The 27,042-nt window shown below is 43.4% G+C and overlaps 1 protein-coding gene across 1 annotated transcript; it reads left to right on the forward strand.

Annotated features, from left to right (window-relative positions):
• The first annotated feature begins 33 nt into the window (after positions 1 to 33).
• On the forward strand, positions 34 to 26,421 carry Phyh (phytanoyl-CoA 2-hydroxylase). Its single transcript, XM_045134991.1, has 9 exons — positions 34 to 102; positions 2,731 to 2,789; positions 5,594 to 5,704; positions 7,984 to 8,152; positions 9,432 to 9,513; positions 11,687 to 11,868; positions 16,382 to 16,531; positions 21,988 to 22,122; positions 25,989 to 26,421. Exons 1-9 carry the CDS (start codon positions 34 to 36, stop codon positions 26,040 to 26,042), a joined length of 1,011 nt encoding a protein of 336 aa, XP_044990926.1. The 3' UTR covers positions 26,043 to 26,421.
• Positions 26,422 to 27,042: the final 621 nt, after the last annotated feature.

A 27,042-nucleotide genomic window follows, 5' to 3' on the forward strand; every position in this document is an offset into this window, starting at 1 on the left:
AGAGCGGCGGGCGGCGGGGGCCCGCGCCCCGCCATGGACCGCGCCCGCGCGCGCCTGCACGTCGTCCTGCGGCACCTCGGCCGCCCCGCGGGCCCGGCCGTCGTATCCTTTGGGCTGCGGGGCCCTCGCGCCGCACGGGCCGCCGCCACCGTGGTCACCTTGGACGGTGACCTCCGGGGCCCTTCCCTGCCCCCCGGACCCCGCCGCCCGCGTCCAGGATCTGCGGGAGGCGGCGGCGGGCGCGGGACCCACCTCCCCAGGGGACCCTGCCCCGGGCGGGCGCGGGACCGGGACCGGGCTGGCCGCGGCGGCCGGTGACGAGGCTCGGCTCGGTCCCGAGTCCGCGTAGGCCGCGCTTCTTGTTGACGTGGAGCTCTTCCAGGGCGAGCTCGCGAAGGGCACCGAGCCGTTTTCGTCGCCGCGTCATCGTCTGCGCGCGGGGTGCCTGGCCCCGGGCCGCCCGCGCTCCTCCGAGCGTCCGCGGACACTGCAGACCGGCGTGCCGGCTGCCCGAGGGGACCGGGGCGGGCGGGCGACAGGGCTTCGCTGAGGCCCCGCGGGATGCTAGTCCCGGGGAGGGGGGCTCTCTCTGCAGGTGGGCCCCCCCTTAGCCCTGGTGTCACATGGGTCTGCACAGGTTGTCCTTCAGCAGTGAATCCCAGCAGGGATGTGCCAGAATAAGCAGGACCTCGGTACTGGACACAACAAATCAGCATTTCAACTGCTTTTCCTCTTGACTCAATCTGCGTCTCTCCCTCGCTAATAAAAACGAAATGTTTTTAGAAATTGAGACCAGCGCTGGAGAGGTAGCTTAGCGGTTAAGGTGCTTGCCTGCAAAGTCAAAGGATCTAGGTTCGATTCCCCGGGACCCATGTAAGCCAGATGCACAAGGTGGTGTATGTGTCTGGCGTTAATTTGCAGTGGCTCTCTCTCTCTCTCCCTCCCTCCCTCCCTCTCCCTCCCTCCCTCCCTCTCTCTCTCTCCCTCTCTCTCTCTCCCACCCTCCCTCCCTCTCTCTGCCTGCCTCTTTTTCTCTTCTTTCTCAAATAAAGAAAAATAGTGAGAGGGAACAAGGACACTGGCCCCAAGGATTGAGAACTGTATGTCCTTTGCCATGATAACTTCCTTGGGAACAGCTGACCAAAGCTATAAGCCTGCCTGCTTCTATTGTATTAAGTACACACAGTACTTAATAATTCTGAATCCTCACTGGACTCCCTTCTGTATTGTCAGCAAGTTAAATAAAGACATCACTTCAGTCTGGAGACCGAAGCAGGAGTTTGAGACCAGCATGGAGTTCCAGGCCAGTCTGAACTACATAGAACTTTTCCTAACAAACAAGAAGTTTATGAGCCACCTAATGGAAACATTAAGGAAGAAGTGTTTTGTCAGTCACTTGTTTTAGAGAGAGAGAGAGAGAGAGAGAGAATGGCTGCACCAGGGCCTCTAGCCACTGCAAACAAACTCCAGACACATGTGCTATCTTGTGTGTCTGGCTTACGTGGGATCTGGGGAATCAAACCTGGCTCCTTAGGCTTTGCAGGCAAGAACTTTAACTGCTAAGCCGTCTCTCTTGCCCTAGTATTTTTTTTTTTCTTTTGGTTTTCAAGGTAGGGTCTCGCTCTAGCCCAGGCTGACCTGGAATTCAGTATGTAGTCTCAGGTGGCCTCGAACTCAAGGCAATCCTCCTACCTCTGCCTCCTCAGTGCTGGGATTAAAGGCGTCCGCCACCATGCCCAGCTTTTTTTTTTTTTTTTTAATAAAATTATACTTGACTGTTGGACATAGGCAGGGCTCTGAGTTAAAGCAAACCTAAGCTGTTTGACCCGACCGCCCCAGGCTATGGAGCCGTCATAGCAGCCTGAACTACAGGAGCCTGAGCCTAGGTCATATTTCAGGACCAAACCAGCAGGGGAGCTCCTCCCCCCATTCTCAGGGGTTGCAGTGAGACAGGATCCTCCCCCCATTGTTGGGGGTTGCGGTGGGGCTGGATTTCCCCCAACAAAAATCTCCAACCCCAAGATCAGATTGGCAAGAAGTAAGGCCACTCCCTCTCCAAGCATGGGATATCTGGATATTCAGATAAGACTTAGGCTTTGCCAATAACCCTGTGGCCTTTGGCCAGTTACCTAGGAAACTTATTATATGGTATCAGCTGGTACTTTTGCACAGCCCATCCCCCTTCCATTGCCTAGGTGCTGGAATGTATGTCGCCATCTGCTAATTAGGCATCAGCAAACAACCTTGTATATCCAATCCCCTTAGGGTCCTCAACTGCTTATAAACCCATTTCTGCAAGCCTTTTTCTGCATCTCTCTCTCAAATAAATAAATAAATGAATAATATTTTTTAAAAGGGGAAAAAGAAATAGGGCTTTAGCAGCAGCATGCTTACGTGGAAAACCCTCCTCTAGTAAGAACAAATCCAAGCAGGAAGCTGTTTCACAAAAAGGCTGCCTCCTGCTTTTTTTTTTTAATTTTTATTTTTTTATTTATTTGAAAGTGACAGACAGAGAAAGAGGCAGAGAGAGAGAGAGAGAGAATGGGCGCGCCAGGGCCTCCAGCCACTGAAAACGAACTCCAGACGTGTGCATCTGGCTGACATGGGACCTGGGGAATCGAGCCTCGAACCGGGGTCCTTAGGCTTCATAGGCGAGCGCTTAACCGCTAAGCCATCTCTCCAGCCCTGCCTCCTGCTTTTTTACTTTGTCTGCCTTAACTTATACCCTAGAGAGCGCACCCTGCTGCTGAGACTGCTCCCTCTGCCAGCTCCCGCCCTCAGCAATTCCAGTAAGTAGAGCTCATTTTCATCCATAGCCATACACTAGGTACAGAAAAGCTCTTTCCAGTCATACATAGGATATAATATACAGTATACAAGTAGGACATAATATACATATTGCCTCATTAGAATTCATTGTATAAATCCTATTTCCAAAATTTGCCTTAATTAGTGCAACTGTTGAAAACTAAATTTTCTATATATATATATATATATATATATATATATATATATATATATATATATATTTTCAAACTCTCAAGGCATGGGTAGCAGAACAATCCCAACAAAATTCTCTGTGATCTCTCCTTCCCCTTTGAAAGTTCAAAAGCAAAGCTCCAAATACAATTCTTTTTGCATTTTCCATTTTCAAACTCTCACCAGAATAGCCCATAAAATCTGGCTTACCACCCTGTGAGGCTTCTGTAGCCACAAGTACCAAGTCCATACATACTTCTTCTCCAGTAGACAAGTTCCAAAAGACCAAATGATCACATGATCATATTCATCTCATCAACACCCCACTGTGGTACCAAATTTCTGTAGCTACATGTTGCTAGGATGAACATCCAAATGAGACACAGTATATAGGAGAAAGAGATTTATTTCAAGCTTACAGATCCAAGAGGAAATTCCATCAGTAGTGCAATAAGCTGCTTCCCATACATCCAAGCAGAGAGAAGAACCACCAGCAGCCAGCACACACCAAAAGTAACAATCAGGGACCTAAGCAGAGCTCCAACGTCTCTTACACCTCAGTGACACCTTAGTGCTGGACCCCAGGATCTGTCCCCAGTGATACCTCCTCCAGCCAGGGGTCCTAGAGATTTAACTTGAGTCAGTGGGGGACATATTAAAACTACCACACTAGGCATGCATTGAATTTGGCTCCTCAAGCAGTTGTGATTACAGGTATATTACACTGTCATGTTTGTCACTATCAAAGAAGACGTGATATAGCCTCATACAGCCTTAATTCCAATTTTAAGCAGTGGGTTAAGTGATTAGAATTTGCGGGTCTATTATTTGCTTGTTTGGATTGTATTATTTTGATTATTTCTGAAAATGTATTCACTAGACAATTAAAAATATATAACTTGAAGCTGGGCATGGTGGCGCACTCCTTTAATCCCAGCACTTGGAAGGCAGAGATAGGAGGATCGCCATGAGTTAAAGGGCACCCTGAGACTACATAATGAATTCCAGGTCAGCCTGAGCTAGAGTGAGACCCTACCTCAGCCTTCCTCCCCCCAAAAATTATATATACATATATATATACATATACATACACATACATATATACACACACACACACACACATATATATACACATACATACATATATATAAATACATATATATATGCATATATATATGTATGTGTGTATATTTGTATATTTGTATATGTATGTGTATATATATGTAAAACTTGGGCTGGAAGGATGCCTTAGCGGTTAAGGTGTTTGCCTGCAAAGCCAAAGGACCCAGGTTCGATTCCCCAGGACCCATGTTAGCACAGGGGGCTCATGGAGTTTGTTTGCAGTGGCTGGAAGCCCTGGCACACCCATTGTCTCTCTCTCTTTCTCTGTCAAATAAATAAATAAAAATTATATATATCTTGTGGGCAGTGAATATAGCTCAGTGATAGAGCACTTATCTATCATATGTGAAACGCTCGGTTCAATTCCCAGTACTGTGCCAAAAATATTTTTACAAATAAAATTTTTGCATGGAGTACATTAATGCATGCCTGAGGCTGTAGTACTTGGGAGAATATAAGGCAGAAGGATTTTGAGTTCAAAGCTAGCCCAGGGTACAAAATTGAAACACTTTTTTCAACGTATATTTATGTATAATTTTATATATATGTAATTTATTTGATTTTCCCTTTTATAAACAACATATGTGTTCATTATTTAAAATTTTTAAATTTTTATTTATTTATTTATTTGATTAGTTGAGAGTGACAGAGAGAGAAAGAGGCAGATAGAGAGGGAGAGAGAGAATGGGCGCGCCAGGGCTTCCAGCCACTGCAAATGAACTCCAGACGCGTGCGCCCCCTTGTGCATCTGGCTAACGTGGGACCTGGGGAACCGAGCCTTGAACCGGGGTCCATAGGCTTCACAGGCAAGCACTTAACCACTATGCCATCTCTCCAGCCCATTATTATTTAAAATTTTAAAACAAGAAATAGAAGTGATTTGAGTCATTGCTGAAAGGAATTTTTTTTCGAGGTAGAGTCTTACTTAAGCCCAGATGGTCTCAGACTTACAGTGATTCTTCTACCTCTCCCTCCTTAAATACTGGGATTAAAGGCATGTCTGACAGCAGTTGTTTTAAAGCATTTTTTTTTTCTTTGTTTGGTCAATTTCTCTCTCTCTCTCTTTTCCATATTGGAGGTTGAACCCAAGGCCTCAAGCAAGGCAAGTGCTCTACCACTCAGCTAGATCTCCAGTCCTTTCTCTGATACACTTTCTTTCTCCTCTGCCTCATAGTATCTCATCTCATTCTGTTGTAATTATATTGTATTATAACAAGTGCATCTGTGATAGTCTGTGTTCTCTAATGCCAGGGTCATATATAATTCATGAGTCATTTTTCTTCCATTAATGCACCTTTTTTGGGGGGGTGATAATAGTAAATGCTTTGGACTTAAAACTCTTTGAACTCTTCCCAGATTACTTTCTTTAAGCCTTAGAAGCAGAAATGCTAGATTTAAAAGTATGGGCATATTTCAGTTCTTGGCATATATATATACTGTTAGCTTGTAATTTAAAGTTGAGACTTATTTGAGGATATTTTTTCTCCTTTAGGTATACTTTGGATAATAATGTCCTAAGCCTGGAGCAGAGACAATTTTATGAAGAAAATGGGTTTCTTGTCATTAAAAATCTCGTATCTGATGAGGATATTGAACGCTTTAGGTACAGTAATGCTCTGATATTTTACAAAGATATGCATCATGTGCATGTAATGGGAACACACGTGAGGGTAGCTTTTGCAGATTCAGGTCTTGTTCATGATGTGGCTTGTTTGGGAGTGTTTAGGAGCATAGGTTCCGCAGCCACATGGTCTGGCTCTAATCTCGGCTCTGTTGCTTAACAAGTTGTGCCCTGTGGCAATCCACATATGCCTTATCACTGTCACCATTTTTTATTTATTTATTTATTTGAGAGAGACAGACACAGAAAGACAGATAGAGGGAGAGAAAGAGAATGGGCGCGCCAGGGCTTCCAGCCTCTGCAAACGAACTCCAGACGCGTGCGCCCCCTTGTGCATCTGGGACCTGGGGAACTGAGCCTCGAACCGGGGTCCTTAGGCTTCACAGGCAAGCGCTTAACCGCTAAGCCATCTCTCCAGCCCACTGTCACCATTTTTAAAACAGGCATCTTGCTAAGATGGATGTTCTAGTATAATTGTTAGGACAAAGCACGGTAAATATGTGGAGGATGGGCTGGAGAGATGGCTCAGTGGTTAAGTCACTTGCCTGCAAAACCTAATGATCCAGTGTTGCAGTCAGGTTCATATTGCTGGTAGAAATCACCCAACTAAGAGCAGCTTGTGGGGAAAAGAGGTTACAGGCTTGAGGGAAAGCTCCCTGATGGCAAGTGGAAACAATGGCATGAGCAGAGGGTGGACATCACCCCCTGGCCCACATAAGGTGGACAACAGGAACAGGAGAGTGTGCCAAACACTGGCAAGGGGAAACTGGCTATAACACCCATAAGCTCGCTCACAACAATACACAGCCTCCAGGAGGCGTTAGTTCCCAATTGCCATCAGCTGGGGAGACTAGTGTTCAGAACACCTAAGTTTATGGGGGACACCTGAATCAAATCATCACATCTGAGTTCCATTCCCCAGTACCTACGTGAATGCCAGATGCACAAAGTGGTGCATGTACCTGGAGTTCATTTGCAGTGGCTCAGCAGAAGAGAACACTTGCTGCTCAAGCGTGGGGGCCTGGAGAGGGCCTGAGAACTCCTGAGTTCCATTCCTCAGCACCCATCTAAACACCTGGCCATGACCACACATGTCCATAGCCCCAGTGCTGTGGGCAGTGGATACGGGAGAATCACTGTGGCTCACTGACCTCTACCCCAAAGGGCTGGTGTAAGAAATGGACGAATCGAGACATAGAGTAGTACTTGAAATATAGTGTGTATGTAGGAAGCATTAGCAGTTGTTAGTTTAGAAATACACACAGAGCTGGGAAATGGAACCAGCCTAGATGTCCCTCAACTGATGAGTGGATAATGAAGATGTGGCACATTTATACAATGGAGTTCTACTCAGCGGTAAAGAAAAATGAAGTTATGAAATTTGCAGAAAAATGGATGGACCTGGAAAGGATTATACTAAGTGAGGTAACCCAGGCCCAGAAAGCCAAGCGCCACATGTTCTCTCTCATATGTGGATCCTAGCTACAGATGACTGGGCTTCTGCATGAGAATGAAAATACTTAGTAGCAGAGGCCAGTAAGTTAAAAAGGAGACATAAAGGGAAGAGAAAGGAAGGGAGGAGGGTACTTAATAGGTTGATATTGTATATATGTAAGTACAATGATTGTTATGGGGAGGTAATATGATGGAGAATGGAATTTCAAAGGAGAAAGTGTGGGGGGAGGGAATTACCATGGGATAATTTTTATAATCATGGAAAATGCTAATAAAAAATTTAAAAAAAGGTTTATATATGAAATCAAAATGTGTTTAAAAGGTTTTGAAAATTCTTCATGCAGACAGAAAAAAAAAAAAAGAAATACACACAGGCTTACTATAATATTGTATAAAAATTGCCACAGGCTATGTGCATAAGGCATGTAGAAGACACAAGTGAATTCTGTGTGTAGACTTGGTCCCACCCCAGGATATCTTTATATATATATTTGTTCAGAGTCCAAAATCTAAACCACTTCTATTCCCAAGCAATTCAGATAAGGGAAACTCAATCTGTATTATTATAGCTACCATATCACAAGAATATTTCCCTGTTGATATGCTAAGGAATATTTTAATTGTGGTAGTGGTTTTGGCCATCAGGCAAGGACTTGTGACTTGGCCATTTTAACCCCCCTCCCATCAGAATTATTCTTCCAGGGCCAAAGGGCAACTTTTTGCAAAGCAGTCACCCCAGAATCTGCAAGTCTTCCAGCTGGGTGCTTGGAGCCCATGGTAATAACACTGTCAATTTTATTTTCTAGGGCTGAATTTGAAAAAATCTGCCAAAAGGAAGTGTCACCAACAGGGTTAGTGATAATGAGAGATGTGTCCACTGTACAGTCACAATGTACTCTGAGTGAACAAGTGGTTTCGAAGATCCAAGATTTCCAGGAAGATGAGGAGCTCTTTCGATACTGCACTCTCCCCCAGGTGACAGTCCCACTTGCCTTTCCTCTCGCTTAATGGCCTCCCAAATCTGCTGGGCCTACTCCATCCAATCTCTGTCTACACCTCTCAACGGAAGGCGACACAGCCCCTTACCCCCACTGGAAACCTCCATAATGAGGGAGAGTATGCTGCTAGCTTCTGGTGGGTATGGGCCAAGAATACTGCTAATGGAGCGCAAGGATTCTACATTCACAGAAAGCGCCTTATCCAAACACAGAGTCATCCAGCCCCCCACTCACAGTGCCAAGACTGAGAAAGTCTGCGGTGAGGATGCTTTGCTGCTAATACACGAGACCCTCACCTGACTCAATACCAGAGTACAAATAGGGAGACTGAGGATATTGTTTGTAAATTTGTTTAGTTTTTCATTTATTTACATAATCTAGTCAGTAGAGAGAGTAAAAGATAGACTTGTTTGTTTCTTGTGGTGATTAAATCCAGGGCTTAAAAAAATATTTATTTATTTATTTATTTGAGAGAGAGAGAGAATGGGCACCTCAGGGCCTTTAGCCACTGCAAATGAGCTCCAGACATATGCACCACCTTGTGCATCTGGCTTACATGGGCACTGGGGAATTAAACCCGAGTCCTTGGGCTTTGCAGCCAAGTAGCTTAACCACTAAAGCCATCTCTGCAGCCCAGACCCAGGGCTTTATACACACTAGGTAAGCGCTCACCACTGAGTTCACTGTAGCTCAGGCTGACCTGGAATTTACTATGTAATCTCAGGCTAGCCTCGAACTCATGGCAATCCTTTGCCTCCTGAGTGCTGGGATTAAAGGTGTGCGCCACCATACCCAGGTCTATCATAGGTTTTAAGAAAAAAACAAAAAAACATTTTTATTTACTTGAGAGACAGAGAGAGAAAATGGGGTAGATAGAGAGACAGAGTGAGTATGGGCATGCCAGGGCCACCTACTACTGGAAATGAGCTCCAGACACATGCTCCACTTTTGCACATCTGGCTTTACATGGGTACTGGGGAATTAAACCCAGACCTTCAAGCTTTGCAAGCAAGCACCTTTAACTTCTGAGCCATCTCTCCAGCCCCTGCTTGTTTTTTAGACAGGGTCTCACCTTGTAGCCCAGACTGACCTAAAACTTAAGAACCTGCAGCCTCAGCCTCATGCAGACTGGGATTACAGGCATGTGCCAGCATGCCCTGCTAGGTCATCTTGGTTCTCGTGCAGAGGGTTGTTCTTTATGCCACTTGCTTATTCTTCTGATTTCCCATGAAGCTCTTTTTGTTTGTTTGCTTTAGATTCTGAAATACGTGGAATGCTTCACTGGACCCAATATCATGTCCATACACACAATGCTGATCAACAAGCCCCCAGACTCTGGTAAAGAGCTTTTCGTTTGGGAATTGTTTAATAAAAAATGTGTAAAGGGGCTGGAGAGATGGCTTAGCGGTTAAGTGCCTGTGAAGCCTAAGGACCCCGGTTCAAGGCTCAATTCCCCAGGACCCATGTTAGCCAGATGCACAAGGGGGTGCACGCGTCTGGAGTTTGTTTGCAGTGGCTGGAGACCCTGGTGCGCCCACTCTCCTCTCTCTCTCTCTCTGCCTCTTTCTTTCTCTGTCTGTCGCTCTCAAATAAATAAATAAAAATCAACAAAAAAAAAAATTTTAAAAAGAAGCTCTTGCCTACTTGGTAAACCTCTTAACAAATGTGTAAAGTTGATGTTCTAACGCAGGTCATTTCTATAAATATCAAACTTTAGATGAGTGAATGTGCAGATGTTAAGTCTTATTATAATTAACATGATAAGAGCACTAAAGTATAATATGATTTCAGATACTGAATGTAGGATTATTACTACATTTTTAGATGATGGGCTTCCCTAAGACATAGCTTAACAAACAAAATTATTTGCATATCATAAACTCTTTTTATTTAATGTCTATAAGCTTTGTTAGCCATTCTAGCTATGATAGCATGTGTTCTGCATTTTCTAGTCTAAAGACATTAAGACTAGCATGTTTAAAGCTATTACTATAAATCACACACTTGAGTTCTTAAAATGTCTTGTACTTGTCAAACTATAGATTCTAAGACCTCCCTCCCACAGATACTGTTTCAGAAATAGAATCTAGATACCTGCGTTTTAGTAACTCTCCCCAGAGGGTCTATGGTGGTTGGCTATTGGACCCCACTGAGAAATCTTTCCCTTAGCTGAAAAAGTCGGCCATGAGAGTTTTTTACCCTTTCTTCTCATTCTACCTTTGACAACAAGCAAGGTTCACATGATAGGACTAAGGCATACAGTCACAATGCTTCTTCTTCCATGGATTTCTTGCTGTGGAGAGATCAGATGGTTTGGAACCAAGTTCCAAGGGCAAAGCCAGGGGAAGAAGCCAAGTGGTCAGTAATAGTACCTGGACCCTGGCTGGACACAGGATATTTATCATACTGTAAAGGAGACCTCATAGAGAACCTTTAGCCACTTAGGAAAGGACCTCAAGCTTGATGTTATACTATTCTCTTTAGTTAATCTAACTTAAATTAAAAAAAAAATATTTACAAGCAGAGAGATAGAGACAAAAGGGTAGAGAGAAAGAATGAGAATGAGAATGGGTGCATCAGGGCCTCTAACTGTGGCAGACAAACTCCAGATGCATGTGCCACTTTGTGCATCTGGCTTTATGTGGGTACTGAGGAATCAAACCCAGGTCATTAGGCTTTGCAGGCAAGCAACTTAACTGCTGAGCTATCTCTCCAGACCCTAATTAATCCAACTTTAAAAAAATAGTCCGGGGACTGGGATGTCTCAGTGGATAAGAGAGCTTCAGTGCAAACATAAGAACATGGGCTGGAGATATGGCTTAGTGGTTAAGGTACATGTTTGTAAAGCGGAAGGCCCCAGGTTTGACTCCCCAGAACCCCTGTAAGGCAGATGCTCAAGGTGATGCATGCGCATAAGGTGGAGTACATGTCTGGAGTTCAGTTACAGTCTGGCATGCCAATTCTCTTTCTGTATTTCTCACTCATCAATAAAAATTTTTAAAATGTTAAAAAAGACATAGGAACGTGAGTTCAATCCCCAGCACCCATGTAAAAAGTCAAACAGCACTATGCACATCAGTAACATGGGTGGAGGCAGGGTTACTGGGGAATCACTGGCCAGCCGGTCTGACCAAAGAATAGAGACTTCAGTAACAGACCCTCTCTCGAAGAAATAAGACAGAAGAGGGATAGAGAAAGACGCCCAGTGTCCTCCTCTGGCCTCCACATGCATGTGCCTGGGGCTCATGCATCTGCGCATACACATGCGTAACATGCATGTCCACACACACACACACACACACACACTCAGTTCCTCACTGCCTGCTAGCTCTGTGCCATATCCATAGTGACAAAATAATGAAGTATGATAGAAACAACAACATACGTTGGACGTACTAGAAAAACATGGTTTGAGAATTGAACCCAAGCCAGCAGGCTTTACAAGCAAGTGCCTTTAAACACTGAGCCAGTCCCTGAGTATATTTTGACCAAAAAAAAAAATCTCTTTCAGGTAAGAAGACATCCAGGCATCCCTTGCATCAGGATCTACACTACTTCCCCTTCCGGCCCAGCAATCACATAGTTTGCTCTTGGACTGCCATGGAGCACATTGACAGGAACAACGGCTGTCTGGTCGTGCTCCCAGGCACACACAAAGGATCCCTGAAGCCACATGATTACCCCCAGTGGGAGGTAGGTCTGCCTAACTGCCAAGTCTTCAAAATCCTTTTTTGTTTTAAATATTTTTATTTATTTATTTGAGAGTGTGAAAGAGGAGGGAGAGAGAGAGAGAGAGAGCGAGAGAGAATTGGGTGCACCAGGGCTTCCAGCCACTGCAAATGAACTCCAGATGCATGTGCCCCCTTGTGCATCTGGCTTACATGGGTCATGGGGAATCCAATCAAGGTCCTTTGGCTTTACCATCTCTCCAGCCCTCTTCAAAATTCTTTTCACATCAGCATACATAAAGATAATAATCAAGATAATACGTCATTTTCTTTCTTATCAAAGCCTTCTATTGAGATTTGTAGCCAGAATCAACAAATTCAAGAATGTCACATAAAATATCCATCACATTGATTTCTGTTTGAAAGCCAGCCAATGTGAGGGACTTGGATACATGATTTTAAAGTCTCATATCAGTCATAAACATCTCAATCTTAGATGTATGTGATAAGTGTCAAGTTGGTCTTACTGACTGATGTCTCTCAGTGAAGATGGTCCCTATAACTGTCAAGACCAGCAGAAGCTTGGGGGAGGGCTAGTGGTTGAGTCAAGCCTTGAAAGTCATGGTTGAACTTCCTGTAGAGAAGAGTCATGTAGGTCAAGGACGAGCCCAGAACTGCTAAAGAGCCAGATGGGCTGGGCTGCAAGCATATTTTGGGGATTCTTGAAAAGACCAGATTAGAAAGGACTTTTAGCCAGGCATGGTGGTGTACGCCTTTAATCCCAGCACACAGGAGGCAGAGGTAGGAGAATTGCCCTGAGTTTGAGGCCACCCTGAGACTACAGAGTTAATTCCAGGACAGCCTGAGCTAGAGTGAAACCTTACCTCTAAAAAAAACAAATTTTTTTAAAAGAAAAAGAAAGAAAGGACTTTTATACTGAGGCTAGTTTTTTGGGGGGAAGGAATAGGGCATTCTTGTTTTTAAGAAACTGGAAAAGCTTTCATTTAAAATTTTTTTATTCTCCATTTGGAGTAAAATTGTCATATAATAAACTGTACATATATATTAGTATAATGTGATCATTTTGGCCTCTCACATTCATGTACATCCCTGTTACCGTCACCAAGAGAAATCACTCCAGCTTGGCATGGTTGAACATGCCTGCAATCCTAGCATTTGAGAGGCTGAAGTAGGACATGGTAAATTCCAAGCCAATCTAGGATCTAAAGTGAGATCCTGTCTCAAAAAGGAAGGAAGGAAGGAAAGAAAGGAGGGAAAAAAAGAGAACATTTCCCTACATCTCCAGACACAGGTAACCACTATGTTGCTTTTTATTTTTTTATAGGTTAGTTTTTATTTTCTAAAATGTTACATAAATACAACTCTGTTGTAAAAATATTTTTACTGTGGCTTCTTTTTCTTAGCATACTTATTTAGAGATTCACCAATGCTGTGTATGTCTCAGCAGCTCAGTCCTTTGTGTTATTGAGAAGTAGTTTGTTGCATGGCTGCACCATGGTTTGCTTATCCATTCAGCTCTTGATGCTGTGGATGTTAAATGGTTTTGCATCCATATAACAGGATCAAATCAATTAAAAAAATTTTTTTTGTTGTTTTTATTTATTTATTTGAGAGCAGCAGAGAGAGAGAGAAAGAGGCAGATAGAGAATGGGCACACCAGAGCCTCCAGCCACTGCAAATGAACTCCAGACACACATGCCCCTTGTGCATCTGCCTTACGTGGGTCCTGGGGAAGCAAGCCTTGAACCAAGGTCCCTGGGCTTCACAGGCAAGCACTTAACCATTAAGACATATCTCCAGCTCCAAATCAATTCTTTAAAAACAGTAGTCCCAAGTTCTAGTGCAAGATGCACTGGGAGTGTGTTGCAGTTGCCTTCAAGTTGCACAAACATCCAACTAGAAGCAGGTTATGGGAGGAATGGTTCTGTTTCAGACAGAATCCAGGGTAAGCGTCATCAGTGGTGGAAGAAGCTGGCGTGCACTTCTGTGATTCATAGCAGAAGGACATCACCAACAGCCAGCAAACACGAAAAGCCAGGGCTCACACTGCTCTGAACTTAAAATCCATCCCCAGTGACACTTTCTCCAGCAGGCTGCTGGAGACTTAAGTTTCTAGCTTAATCAAAAATTCCTCAGGCTATGAGGGACATCCACTTGCATTCAAACCACCACATTCCAATCCTGGCCCCCATAGACTCATGACCATCCCACAGTGCAAACTGTATTCAGCCCAGCTTCAAACGGCGCCATGTCCAACATCCATAACCCATGAGAAAAATTTCTGGACTCCAATTCCACTTCTCTAGTTGGCAGCTATTCCACAGACCTGGTAGATCCAAAACACTGCAAACCATGGTTCATTTTCATAGCTCCATACAATGGCTTTACTTGGTCTCCACAGAGAGATTTCAACTTTGCTTCCCAAGAAATTTTTAACAGCTCCAGTTCACACAGGGATTTCAAATCGGCTTCACTTTGCACAGGGGCCATTTCTTTAAAAACTATGTTGCACATCCAGTGACTCCCCCCCACTTTTGCAGCATTTGTTGAACAGCAAAACCCCAGCAGGAAGGATTGTAGGTGCTGCGCAGCTCAGAAGCTGGAGTGTTTGGAGACCAAGTGGAGGAACAGGGACAATATGCACCCTGTCCTTAACCCAGAGCCAAACACAGTGAGCTCCAGCCAGTCTAGCCTGATCTCCACCGTGAAGCACTTGGACTGTACCCCGCAAGGCTTCCCTCCTGGAGGTGTCTCCACGAAGCTCACGGCTGAGGTGGCAGGGATCCTGGCCTTAACACCACCGCAGGACCATCTCAGTCACGGCTTCTGTGAATGCCATCAACTTTCACGAGAAGAACTGGAAAGGCTCGGTCGTTACCGTCAGAAGATCAGGAGGTTCCATGGGAATTGAGGTCCTGGTGGACGCCGGCTCCATGGTCCCTGTGTACAATATGATGAACAAGAAGCACTGCAAGGCAGCCGGTGCCTTCTTTACGTGTGTGTGTGTGTGTGTGTGTGTGTGTGTGTGTGTGTTTGCGTGTGCATGTATGTGTAGGGTGATGTGCCCATGCCACAGCTTGTGCGCAATGCTGAGGATGAGAAGAAGCACTTTGAGGAAAGTGGGGAGATACAGGGCCACAAAGCACCTTGGCCCTAGGCACCCTCCTGCCCCTCGGTGCCAGCACAGCCATAGCCCCATGTTGAGTCATTTACTGTGGGTTCCTATATCCTCCAGGGCCGGCCATGGTGCCCCCCGAAGGCACCCAGGCAACCACGGTGGGTGAGCCCGTGACAAGAGAAAGATTCCCCGGAGATAGTCGAACAGCTCTCTCAGTTTATTGTCAGTGAAAATGGGTTTATAAGCATCTGAGGGTGGGGGGAGGGTCCTAAGGGGATCAGACATACCAGGTTCATTTCTGATGCCTAATTAGCATATGGGACATTCATTCTAGCACATAGGCAATGGCGGGGGTGGGGGAGGGGGTCAGATGCTCTAGGGTCCCAGGAGGATGGGCTATGTGAAGGCTGATAAGGAGTTTCCTAGGCAACTGGCCAAAGGTCACAGAGCTATGGGCAGAGCCTAATCAGGAGTGCTGGGCTTAGAGAAGGAGTGGCCTCCTGTAGCTTGGGGGTCCTTAGCCATGCCTGGAAGCTCAGGGCCCTCTCCTGAAGGCTCCAGCCTGTGCCTGGCAGTGCCAGACAATTTAGAAGTTATCCCCTTGGCCAAAACCCCAGTTCTCATTGAGAGCTGGTGTTGTGTGAAGTTTGGCATTACCTAAGCCCTTTCTTGAAAACCTTTTCACCCCAACGCTTTATTTATGTCCCTCCAGTGTAAATGCTACCCAGCGTTGTCCCAAAGGGGCCCTTCAGACACCCAAGCACTCTGGGAAGTCTGTAAATAGCCCAGCACCATGACTAAAGCTGTCCTTTGGGGAAAAAATGAATTCTTGCCCTGGTGCTTGGTAGTATGTGATGGTATTGGAGTCTGAGCCTTGGTAGCGAACCTGACCTTGAACCACATCAAAGCTAGGCATGGCCACACATACCTATAACCTCAGTCCAGGGGCCGGGCAGGGTGGAGAATCAGTGAAAGTTGCCAAGGGCTAGCAGCTCCAGGCTGAAGGAAAACATGGGTAAACCATAAGGTTCTTCTCCGGCACATGAGGTACACACACCTGCACGCATCTCACATGCCAAAAAAAAAAAAAAAAAGAAAACTAGCCAGGCACAGTGGTACACACCTTTAATCCCAGCACTCAGGAGGCAGAGGTAGGAGGATCACCATGAGTTTGAGGCCACCCTGAGACTATATAGTGAATTCCAGGTCAGTCTGGGTTAGGCACCCTACCTCAAAAAACCAAAAAAAAAAAAAAAAAAGAAAGACATGTGAGAAGGTTTTGTATATTAAAAAATCAGTTAGATATGTCTGCCTTGGAAGTTAGAAAAGTTTTTCCTTCTCTGCTGGACCGTTGACATGGTTTCAGTAACCATGGCTGTGATTCTCTTTTGTGTTCTAGGGTGGAGTTAACAAAATGTACCATGGCATCCAGGATTACCAGCCGGACAGTGCTCGGGTACACCTTGTGATGGAGAAAGGAGACACTGTTTTCTTTCATCCTCTGCTCATTCATGGATCTGGTCAGAACAGAACTAAAGGATTCCGAAAAGTACGTAGTCACATTGCTATATTTCCAAAGATGAATGAGTTAGAAACAACGAAAAAAAAAAATCTCGATCCTTTCGTATCTTTTAAAAAATATTTTATTAATTACGCACTTTATTGTATGAACAAATCATGTATTGTTCATATTCCCATCGTGTTACACTCTTACATCCCCTCTCCTGCCCCAGTCCACACACCAAGGCCCTCCTCAGTGGAGTTATTGCTGTTCACCGTGGGGTCATAAGTCCTCCGTCTCTGGGGAGGGGACGGGGAGGAAGTCCGTCCTCAGGATGCTCCTCACACCCTGGGGATCTTCTAGTCTTCCACCCCTGTTCCAGATGTTCCCTCAGCCTCAGTGGGTGGGTTATAAGTCCGCCACTTTGCGGATGTATGCCTGGTGAAGATGTCTTCCCAGCCTGTAGGTTGTCTGTTGACTCTGTTGATGGTTTGCTGAGCTGTACACGAGCTTCTTAGTTTCATGAGGTTCCAGTGCTGGAATGTTTGTCTAATTCCCTAGTCTGCTGGGGTCTCCTTCAGAAAGTCATCCCCTATGTGTGTATCTCGGGATACTCTCCCTACTTTTTCTCTTGGTCGTTTTAAAGTTTCGGGTCTTATATTGAGGTTCTTGACCCGTCTGGAGCTCACTGCTGTGCAGGGTGAGAGAACCGGTACAAGTTCGTTCTTATATACGTGTCCACACAGTTTCTCCAGCACCATTTGTTGAAAATGCTATCTTTTTTTCCAGTGTGTGTTTTTGACCCTTTTGTTAAAGTCAAGTGGCTGTAGTTACTAGCATTTACACTAGCATTTACACCTACATCTTCTTCTCTAGTCCATTGATCTGTATATCCAGTTTTTTGCTAGTACCATGCTGTTTTTATTCCTGTGGCCATATAGTATAACTATAATAATATAATATAGTAATACCATGGAAACTATTCCTTTTGCCGAGGATACTTTTTGGGTATCTGAGCCCTTTTGTGATTTCATATGAATTTTGAGAGTATTGCTACAATTTTGATTGGAATTGTATTGAATCTGTCTATTACTTTTAGTTGGATGGCCATTTTCATGATACTAATTCTCCAATCAATGATCATCTTAGGTCACTCCATCTTCTTGTATCTTTTATTTCTTTTTAATGTTTTCATTGTATTTCATTTCCTTAGTTAGGGATAGTTAATTTTTGGTGGCTATTATTCATGGTACTGCTTCATTGATTTATTTCTCCATATTTTTGTCATTAGTATATACTAAGGCTACTGATTTTTGTGTGTTGATTTTATATTCTGCCACTTAAGGATGTTTTAGGTAGAGTTTTTGGTGACATATATAGAATCATGCCATCTGCAAATGGGCCAAATTTGACTTCTTCCTTTCTAATTTGTATCCCACTTATTTCTTATTTCTTTCTCTTGTCTTGTTGCTTGATGTAAGACTTCAAGTACTATGTTGAAAAGCAGTGATGAGAATGGGTACCTCTGTCTTGTTCCAGATCTTAATGCGAATGCTTCAAGTTTTTACCCACTTAGGATGATATATGTCTTAGGTGTGTTTTACATATAGCCCTTCTTATGTTGGGATATCATTTCCCCATCCCCCTCTCTCCAGTGTTTTAGTCATGAAGAGATGTTGCATTTTGTTGAAAGCCTTTTCTGCATCTTTGGAAATGATTATGTGATTTCTGTCTTTATTTATGTGATATATCATATTTATTGAGTTCCATATGTTGAACCATCCCTAGGATGTAATCTACTTGATCAAGGTGGATGACACTTTTGATGTGTTCTTGGATTTGGTTTGTAAGAATTTTGTTGACTATTTTTGTATCTAAGTTCATCAGGGATGTCTGTACAATATTCTTGCTGCATCTCTGTCTGTTTTGAGTATTAGTGTCACGCTGGCTTCATAGAAAGAGTCAGGGAGCATCCCCTCCTTTTCAATTGTGTGAAATAACTTGAGACATAGTGGTTTTGATTCTGCAATGAAGTTCTGGTAAAATTCATCAGTGAATACCTCTAGTCTTGAGCGCTTTTTTGTTTGTTTGTTTGTTTGTTTGCTTGCTTGTTTGGAGGCATTTAATTACATTGTTAAATCTTATTTGATGTTACAGCTTTGTTCTAACTTATCTCTTCTAGTGTTAGTTTTGGTAGGTGGTATGAGTCAAAGAATCCATCCATTTCTTCCAGATTTTCCCATTTTGTGAAATACAGGTTTTTGAAATATGTCCTGATGATTCTCCCAATTTCATTGGTATCTGTTGTAACATCTCCTTTTCCATTTCTAATCTTGTTGGTTTGAGTCTTCCCTGTTATTTTGATCCATTTGGACTGGGGTTTATCAGTTTTCTTTCTTTTCTTTATGTATTTTGATAATTTTTGTTTGAAAGTCTACTTTGTGCAATAGTAGTATAGTCACACCTCCTTGTTTCTTTTTTTCCATTTGCTTAAAATTTATTTTTCCATCCTTCACCCTAAAGTGGTACCTATCTTTAATGGTAGGGTGGTTTCTTATAGTCAGCAAATGGATGGATCTGGCCTGTTAACCTGTGTCTTTTTTTTTTTTTTTTTTTTTTTTAAGTTAGGGCCTCACTCTAGCTCATGCTGTCCGGGAATTCACTCTGTAGTCTCAGGGTTGCCTTGAACTCATGGTGATCCTCCTACCTCTGCCTCCCCAGTGCTGGGATTAAAGGCATGCGCCACCATGCCCGGCCACCTGTGTCTTTTTTTTTAAATTTTTTGTTCATTTTTATTTATTTATTTGAGTGTGAAAGTGACAGAGAGAGAGAGAAAAAAAAAAATGGGCAAGCCAGGGCTTCCAGCCCCTGCTAACGAACTCCAGACGTGTGCGCCCCCTTGTGCATCTGGCTAACGTGGGTCCTGGGGAATCAAGCCTCGAACCAGGGTCCTTAGACTTCACAGGCAAGCGCTTACCTGCTAAGCCATCTCTCCAGCCCAACCTGTGTCTTTTGATTGGAGAGTTGAGTCTGTTCATGTTCAGAGTTACAACTGTGAGGTGCAAGTTAATCCCTGTCAAGCTGAAGACTTTGGGGTAGAGTTTGCTGTTTTCTTCATCATTATATTTTTTATGCCTGTTCTAGATTTTGTTATGTTTTCCCTTATGCAGCCTTTTGAATGTGTTTTTCTTCTCTTCAGTGTGGAATATTCCAGGCAGTATTCTCTGTAGGATTGGCTTAGCGGTTATATATTCCTAAAGTTTGGTTTTATCATGTTAGGTTTTTCTTTGACCATAGGCTTTTGACTAGATTAAGAGTATTAAATATAAATTGCCTGTAATGGAGCAGGCCTCAGAGCCAATCAAAAGGCAGTTGGTTACCCCCATAATAAGTCATGCAAGTATTGCTCCACTGAACTACGTTAGCCAGATGCACAAGGGGGTGCACGCGTCTGGAGTTCAGTTGCAGTAGCTGGAGGCCCTGGTGCATCTATTCTCTCTCTCTCTCTCTTTTTCTCTCTCATAAATAAATAAAAATTGATGTAAAATTCCTGATGAGAGACATTAATTGGGAGTGCCAAGGCTTTTAATCACTGTAAACAGACTACAAGTGCATGCACCATTTTGTGCATCTGGCTTTATGTGGGTACTGGGGAATTGAACCTGGGTTGTTAGGCTTTACAGACAAGTACCTTAACTGCTGAGCCATCTCTCTAGGCGTGGAGAGGTTTTGATTTTTCCTCTTTCTTTTTTTTAAAAAAAAATATTTTATTTATTTGAGAGAGAGAGAAAGAGACAGATGAGGGCGAATGGTTGTACCAGGGCCTTCAGCTGCTGCACACAAACTCCAGACGCATGTGCCACCTTGTCTATTTGGCTTACATGGGTACCGGTGAACCAAACTTAGATCCTTTGGTTTCGTAGACAAGAGCCTTAACTGCTAAGCCATCTCTCCAACCGCCAGAAGAGTTTTTTTTTTTAAATATTTTATTATTTATTTATTTATTTATTTGACAGAGAAAGAGGGAGAGAGAGAAAGAGAATGGGCATGCCAGGGACTCCAGCCACTGCAAGTGAACTCCAGATGCATGCACCCCCTTGTGCATCTGGCTAACGTGGGTCCTGGGGAATTGAACTTGGGTCCTTTAGCTTTGCAGGCAAATGCCTTCACAGCATCCCTCCAGGCCCCCCACCCCACCGAAGAGTTTTAATGACTACTTTTCAAGCTTAAAGATGCTTATATATTTTTATAGAATGGATACATTTCTAGAACTAATTTCAGCTTTACCATCACAAGTAAGTTAGATGGGTCAATGGTATTGACCTATAAATGTTCCTTTAAAAAAAAGTATTTCAGCCATGCTTGGTGGTACATGCCTTTAATTCAAGCATTTGGGAGGCAGAGTTAGGATGATAACCACAAGTTCAAAGCCACCCTGAGACTGCATAGTGAACTCTAGGTCAGCCTGTACTAGAGTAAGGCCCTACCTAGAAAAACCAAAAAAAAAAAAAAAAAATTAATTAAATTAATTAATTTATTTAAGAGTGGGAGAAAATGTGCATGCCAGGACCTGTAGCCACTACAACTGAACTCCAGATGCATGTGCTACCGTGTGCATCTGGCTTATGTGGGTATTGGGGAATTGAGCCTGGGTCCTTATGCTTTGTAGGCAAGTACCTTAACTGCTAAGCCACCTGTCTATCCCTAAATGCTCCTTTTGATTTGAGAGGATATGTGTGTTATTCTCCTTCTCAAACAATTTTCAATTTTCATACCTATTGCTATTGAAGTAATAATCTGTTCCCTATTCAACTGAGTAAGTTTTATGTCTAAGAACAAGACCATATTAGGTGTGGTGCTGCATACCCATAGTCCCCACCCTCAGGATACTGAGGCAGGAGGATCATAGTTTGAAGCTAGTTTGTGAGACAGTGAGTTCCAGACCAGCCTTGGCTACATAGTGAGACCAGACCTTGTCCCAAAAGGAAATGGATGAAGATGACAAGTAACAATGGGACATTTTTTTTTAGGACTTTAGGATACAGAATATTTTAAATTTATTAAATAACTGAAGATCTCTTAGGTGATTATACTTCCTTGTTAAAAATAAGTATCTTAGAGCCGGGCGTGGTGGCACAAGCCTTTTATCCCAGCACTCAGCAGGCAGAGGTAGGAGGATCACCGTGAGTTCAAGGCCACCCTGAGCTTGACTACATAGTGAATTCCAGGTCAGCTTGGGATAGAGTGAAACCTTACCTCGAACCCCTGCCAAAAATAAATAAATATCTTTTGTAATTTCTCAATTACCCATTAGCCAGGGCTAGGGAGGACCACTGAGCTACAAGGAGACTGATTGAGGATACCATGAAGCAGGCTTCCAATCAAGATAGCAAATCGTGAGTGAAATAGCTTACTTTCTAGAAGGATGACTCTTTTCTTGGCTGCTGTAGTTAACAGGACTAATGAGATGTTTTCTCCAGTATCAATCTGTTCATTCCACACAGGCAATTTCCTGCCATTATGCCAGTGCCAACTGCCATTGTATTGATGTGGAGGGTACCAGTCAAGAAAACATCAGGAATGAAGTTATAGAGGTAGCTGAGAAAAGGCTTGGACTTAAAGGAGCTGTCAACTTCAAGGTATGTGTGTTTGAAACCACAAAGTAAAGATGCTGGCTTTCACTTTTCTTCCTATGGGCATTACTTAATTTAAGTTCAGAGCACATAGCTTTAGGGTTATGGCTCATTTCATTGCTAAGCCCCACTAGAAATGACAATTCAAGGCTGAGGAGATGGCTCAGTAGTTAAGAACACTTGCCTCTTAGGCATGAGGGCTTCTTGGGTCAGGAGTCATGACAACTTGGTTTCAGTTTGCACCTGCTTCCCCAGGAAGGGACTTGAGAACTTGCAGTTTCTTAGGTCTTTTGTGGTCTAATGACAACTGGAAATGCTGTCCCACACAGGACAGGCAAAGAGCTTTAGCAGAGAAGAAATGAAGGGCATAGGACTTTTTAAAGGCAGAGAAAAGTTAAGTTTGTGATTGTTGCGGTCATCTTTGTGTTGTTGGGACAAACATCCAACCAGAAGCAGCTTACAGGAGGGAAGGGTTTATTCTGAGCTTACAAATCCCAGGGACTGCCATCGGTGGCAAGAAGCTGGCACACATCCATAGATCACAGCAGAGAGATATCCCCAGCTGGCCAGCACCACAAAGCTCAGACTGCTCTGAACACACCTGATAGGGCTGAGCTCAAGATCTGCCCCAAACACACCTCAGGACCCACCCTTTGTGACGCCTCCTCCAACCTGGCTCCTGGAAACCCAAGTTACCGGCTCAGTTCTCAATCAAAAACACCTGAGTCTATGGGGCCATGTGTTCAAACTACCACATTCAAACTATTACATCGTAAGCTAACCAGAAACCTTTGACTTGTGTAAAAAGGAGTATGCATTGGGATATCAAATTCCCATCTGAACAAGTTTTTCTCTTGGAAAACTTGTAACTGGAGTCTTCTAAATGGCATAATTTGCATGGGACAGATCAGTAACACTAATCAACATGATCATGTGGCACTATTTTCATATGCTTTTAAAATAAATACACATCCTTTGTTAATTGTTTTTAGCTAGTGCATATTCAATACTGTTGCTGATCAATAGAGGTAGTATCAGTCAAGGTAAATGAATAATCATATTCTCTTTATTGAATACACACATCGGAGTCCTTGAACCAAGGAGTTGATCCTGTTTTATTTTATTTGATTGGATAGTCAGGAATGCAGGCATGCTGCCCTGAGGACCTTGAGCTCAGTGATAAGCGTAGGCCACCCAGTGCACTGCAGGTCACACTGATGGCATGTCACCTGGCACCATCTTCATGCATAACTTCCAGATAGAGCATGTTTTATTTGTGTTTTCTTATTGATTTGAATTTTTTCAATTTTAAACATGTATCTTGTTCATAATTACTTCCATTACCTTCTGTTTTCCCCTCTTTCTCCCACTGAGCCAACTTCACCTTTTCCTTCCCCCTTCTTCCCAACTGGGTGTAATTAGGATTGCTTGCCTGAGCATGAATGGGTTTATTTACCAAAGCATGAGTAACTTACTAGTGGCTACACCACTGTAGAAAAGGCAAATGTTTTCTCCTCTCCCAGCAACAGTAACTGCCAGTAACTCCTCAAGGAGTGAGCTGAGCCTATGCTCTCTTCCATAAGATGGACCATCTTAAGTCTTCCTTTAAAACTTACAACTGTGGGACCATGGAATCTATTTGGTTTCTTAATCTCAATAAAGAAATCACTTTGGGAGCTGGAGAGATGGCTTAGTGGTCAAGGTGCTTGCCTGCAAAGCCAAAGGGCCCAAGTTTGATCCCCTAGTAACCACATAAAGCCAAATGCACAAGGTGGCACATGTGTCTTGAGTTCATTTGCAGTGGCTAGAGGACTTGGCACGTCCATTCTCTCCCTCGCTCTCTCAAATATATAAATAAAATATCTTTAAGAAAGGAAATCGCTTTGGATAATTAAAGACAGAGGAACCTACAGATGTGACACCGATTTTACATTTTCAGACACTAAAAATTCTCACCTTTCCTTTCCCTGTGTCCAGGACTTACTTAGTCAACATAATTTGTAAATTGGGCTTTGGTCTACCGAGGACATACTTCCTTGACTGGGGTCCTAGGTCCTACATTCACCAACTCAATCAACTGAAATACTAGAAAATACATGATTAGAAAACAGTTATATCTGTAATAAATATATTTACTATTCTTCCCTTAAACAGTACAACTATTCACATGACATTTACATTCTATCAGATATAATAAGTTATCCAGAGATGTTTTATAGTATATGGGAGAATTGCACAGTTTATATGTAAATCCTGTACCCTTTTATATAAAGGATTTATAATTCTATGCATTTGGGAATCTAAGGAGAATGCTGGACTGTACATTAGATTTGAAGTTTGTCAAGGTTATATTATATAATAAATCCCATATTAATTGTAGTTCATCAGGTTTATTAGAATAACTATACCAACTTCTGCTATGTAATTCCTTCTATGACACAAAGCACTTTCATGTCCCTTGCATTCCTCATAAAACTCCAGGGCAACCGTCAGAACAACTCCAGGCTATGAAGAGTGCTGGGTTGAGCCCAGCATGGTAGCTCGTGCCTTTAATCCCAGCACTTGGGAGGCAGAGAGGTAGGAGGATCACTGAGACTACATAGAGAATTCCAGGTCAGCCTGGGCTAGTTATCATCATCATTGCCAACAAAATGTGCCAGGGTTAGCCTATGTGACAGAGCTGATTTCAGAGTCACACTTGGTTCTAAAATCATCCTTTCCACAAAACCTTGTTGCTTCCTCAAAAGATAACAAGGGCTGGAGAGATGGCTTAGCAGATAAGGCACTTGCCTGCAAAGCCCAAGGACTTGGACTTGATTCTTTATATCCACATAAACCAGATGCTCAAGGTGGCACATGTGTCTAGAGTTCATTTTCAGTGGTTAGATGTTCTGGCACATCCATTCTCTTTCTTTCTGCCTCTTTCTCTCTCTATCAAATAACTAAAATATATTTCTAAAAAGATAAACAAGTTGCAGCTGGGCGTGGTGGCACACGCCTTTAATCCCAGCACTCCAGAGGCAGAGGTAGGAGGATCGCCATGAGTTCGAGGCCACCCTGAGACTCCATAGAGAATTCCAGGTCAGCTTGGGCTACAGTGAGACCCTACCTCAAAAAAAAAAAAAAAAAGATAAACAAAATAGCAAATCTTAAATTGAATATTTAAGAGCAAAGGGGAAAGTCAGGCATGGTGACACACGCCTTTAATCCCAGCACTCCAGAGGCAGAGGTAGGAGGATTGAGGCCAGCCTGGAACTACAGAGCGAGTTCCAGGTCAGCCTAGACTAGAATGAGACCCTGCCTCAAAAATAAATAAATAAATAAATAAAATAGAAGAGCAAAGGGGAGCCAGGTGTGATGGCTCATACCTATAATCCCAACACTAAGGAGGGGGCTGAGGCAGGAGGATTGCTTTGATTTCCAGGCCTGTGTGAGCTACCAAAAAAAAAAAAAAGAAGAAGAAGAAGAACAAAGAAGGGAATAAAGAGAACCAACTAGTAACCCCTGGCATCACTTTCTCTACCACGATCTTGTCAGGAGTGGAGCTTCCACACAGCTCCAGCAGATAGTGAAAACGCCGAGGGCAGGCAGAGCAAGAGCTCGAAGTTAGGGCGCAGCGCTGACCCATCCAGTGATGCCACCTGTCATCAAGTGCCAAGTCAGTGAGCTCGGGCAGCTCGCAGGCACACCGACTTACAGAAGTTTAGATACCGGTATGCAGATTAATTGGACTCTCAGGACATGTTTTATTTACTAATCAATGTAATTTAAATATTGTTCCTATTTAGCCATTTATTGAAGCTAGAAATCTCCTTTGTCTCATGGCCAAAGGGAATGTCTCATAAACTCTTTCTGTTTGACATTATTTCCAGGATATTATGTTGTTTCGAACACGACTTGTGAAAGGAGAAAGAGTTAACCTGTGAAATGACCCACAAGCCATGTAGAGTGGCTCATGTCAACAATCCCAGCACTCAGGGGCCCTAGGCAGGAGCATGACAAGTTCCAGGACAACCTGGGCTACATCATGAGACACTGTCTCAAAACAACAACAACAACAAAGGAATTTCAAAGCAAAACAAGAAGTCTAAGGAAGATGCGTCCTTAATGGGTTAATATATTCTTTTCTATCACTTGCTAACAAAGTCAAGGAACGTAGACTAGAGTCTTATTTGCATGTAGCTAATTTGACAGTACAGTGCTGTTGCTTTAATGAAAGTGAAAAGCAGTGAAGGTGAAAGATGGCTGTGTTAAAAAATTTAACTTGGAGTTGCGACTAATAAAGGTGATTGAGAATAACTTAAATGTAGTCGGTTTCTGTCACTCAGCATACTCTCTACCCAAGCAAAAATGAGTTATTTGAAACTCAGTGTACACTGAGGCATGCATGCCTCTCCCTACATTCATGCCCTACCAAGTCCATGTCATGAGAGCTGTCTTCTCAAGTCTAGTACAGTGCGTGTCACATACAGTGCCTGGCATGTGTTAAGCACAGTTTTTGTGTTTTTTAAAAATTGTATTTACTTGCAAGCAGAAGAGGGAGGGCGAGAAGAGAATATGGGTACCAGTGCTTCTATCCATGCAAACCCCAGACACATGTGCCCCCTTTGCTCATCTGGCTTTACATGAGTATTGGGGAATTGAACCTGGGTCATTAGGCTTTGCAGGCAAATTCCTTAACCACTGAGATATCTCTGCAGCCCTAATTTGTGTTTCTTTTTTAAAATTTTATTTCACATTGACATTGTTTAAAAAATATTTTATTTGCCAGGCTTGGTGGTGCACACCTTTAATCTCAGCCCTCGGAAGGCAGAGGTAGGAGGATCGCCATGAGTTGAGGCCACCCTGAGACTCCATGGTGAGTTCCAGGTCAGCCTGGCTAGAGTGAGACCCTACCTCAGAAAGAAAAAAAAAAAATTATTTGCA

This window comes from Jaculus jaculus, chromosome 15 (assembly GCF_020740685.1).
Source record: "Jaculus jaculus isolate mJacJac1 chromosome 15, mJacJac1.mat.Y.cur, whole genome shotgun sequence".
NCBI lineage: Eukaryota > Metazoa > Chordata > Mammalia > Rodentia > Dipodidae > Jaculus > Jaculus jaculus.

Bases quoted from the DNA above. Each gene is read 5' to 3' on its own strand.
- Phyh (XM_045134991.1), top strand. From the start codon at position 34: ATGGACCGCGCCCGCGCGCGCCTGCACGTCGTCCTGCGGCACCTCGGC. The intron at 9,514-11,686 runs GTAAAGAGCTTT...AATCTCTTTCAG, and splicing joins CAACAAGCCCCCAGACTCTG to GTAAGAAGACATCCAGGCAT. The intron at 11,869-16,381 runs GTAGGTCTGCCT...TTTGTGTTCTAG, and splicing joins ATGATTACCCCCAGTGGGAG to GGTGGAGTTAACAAAATGTA.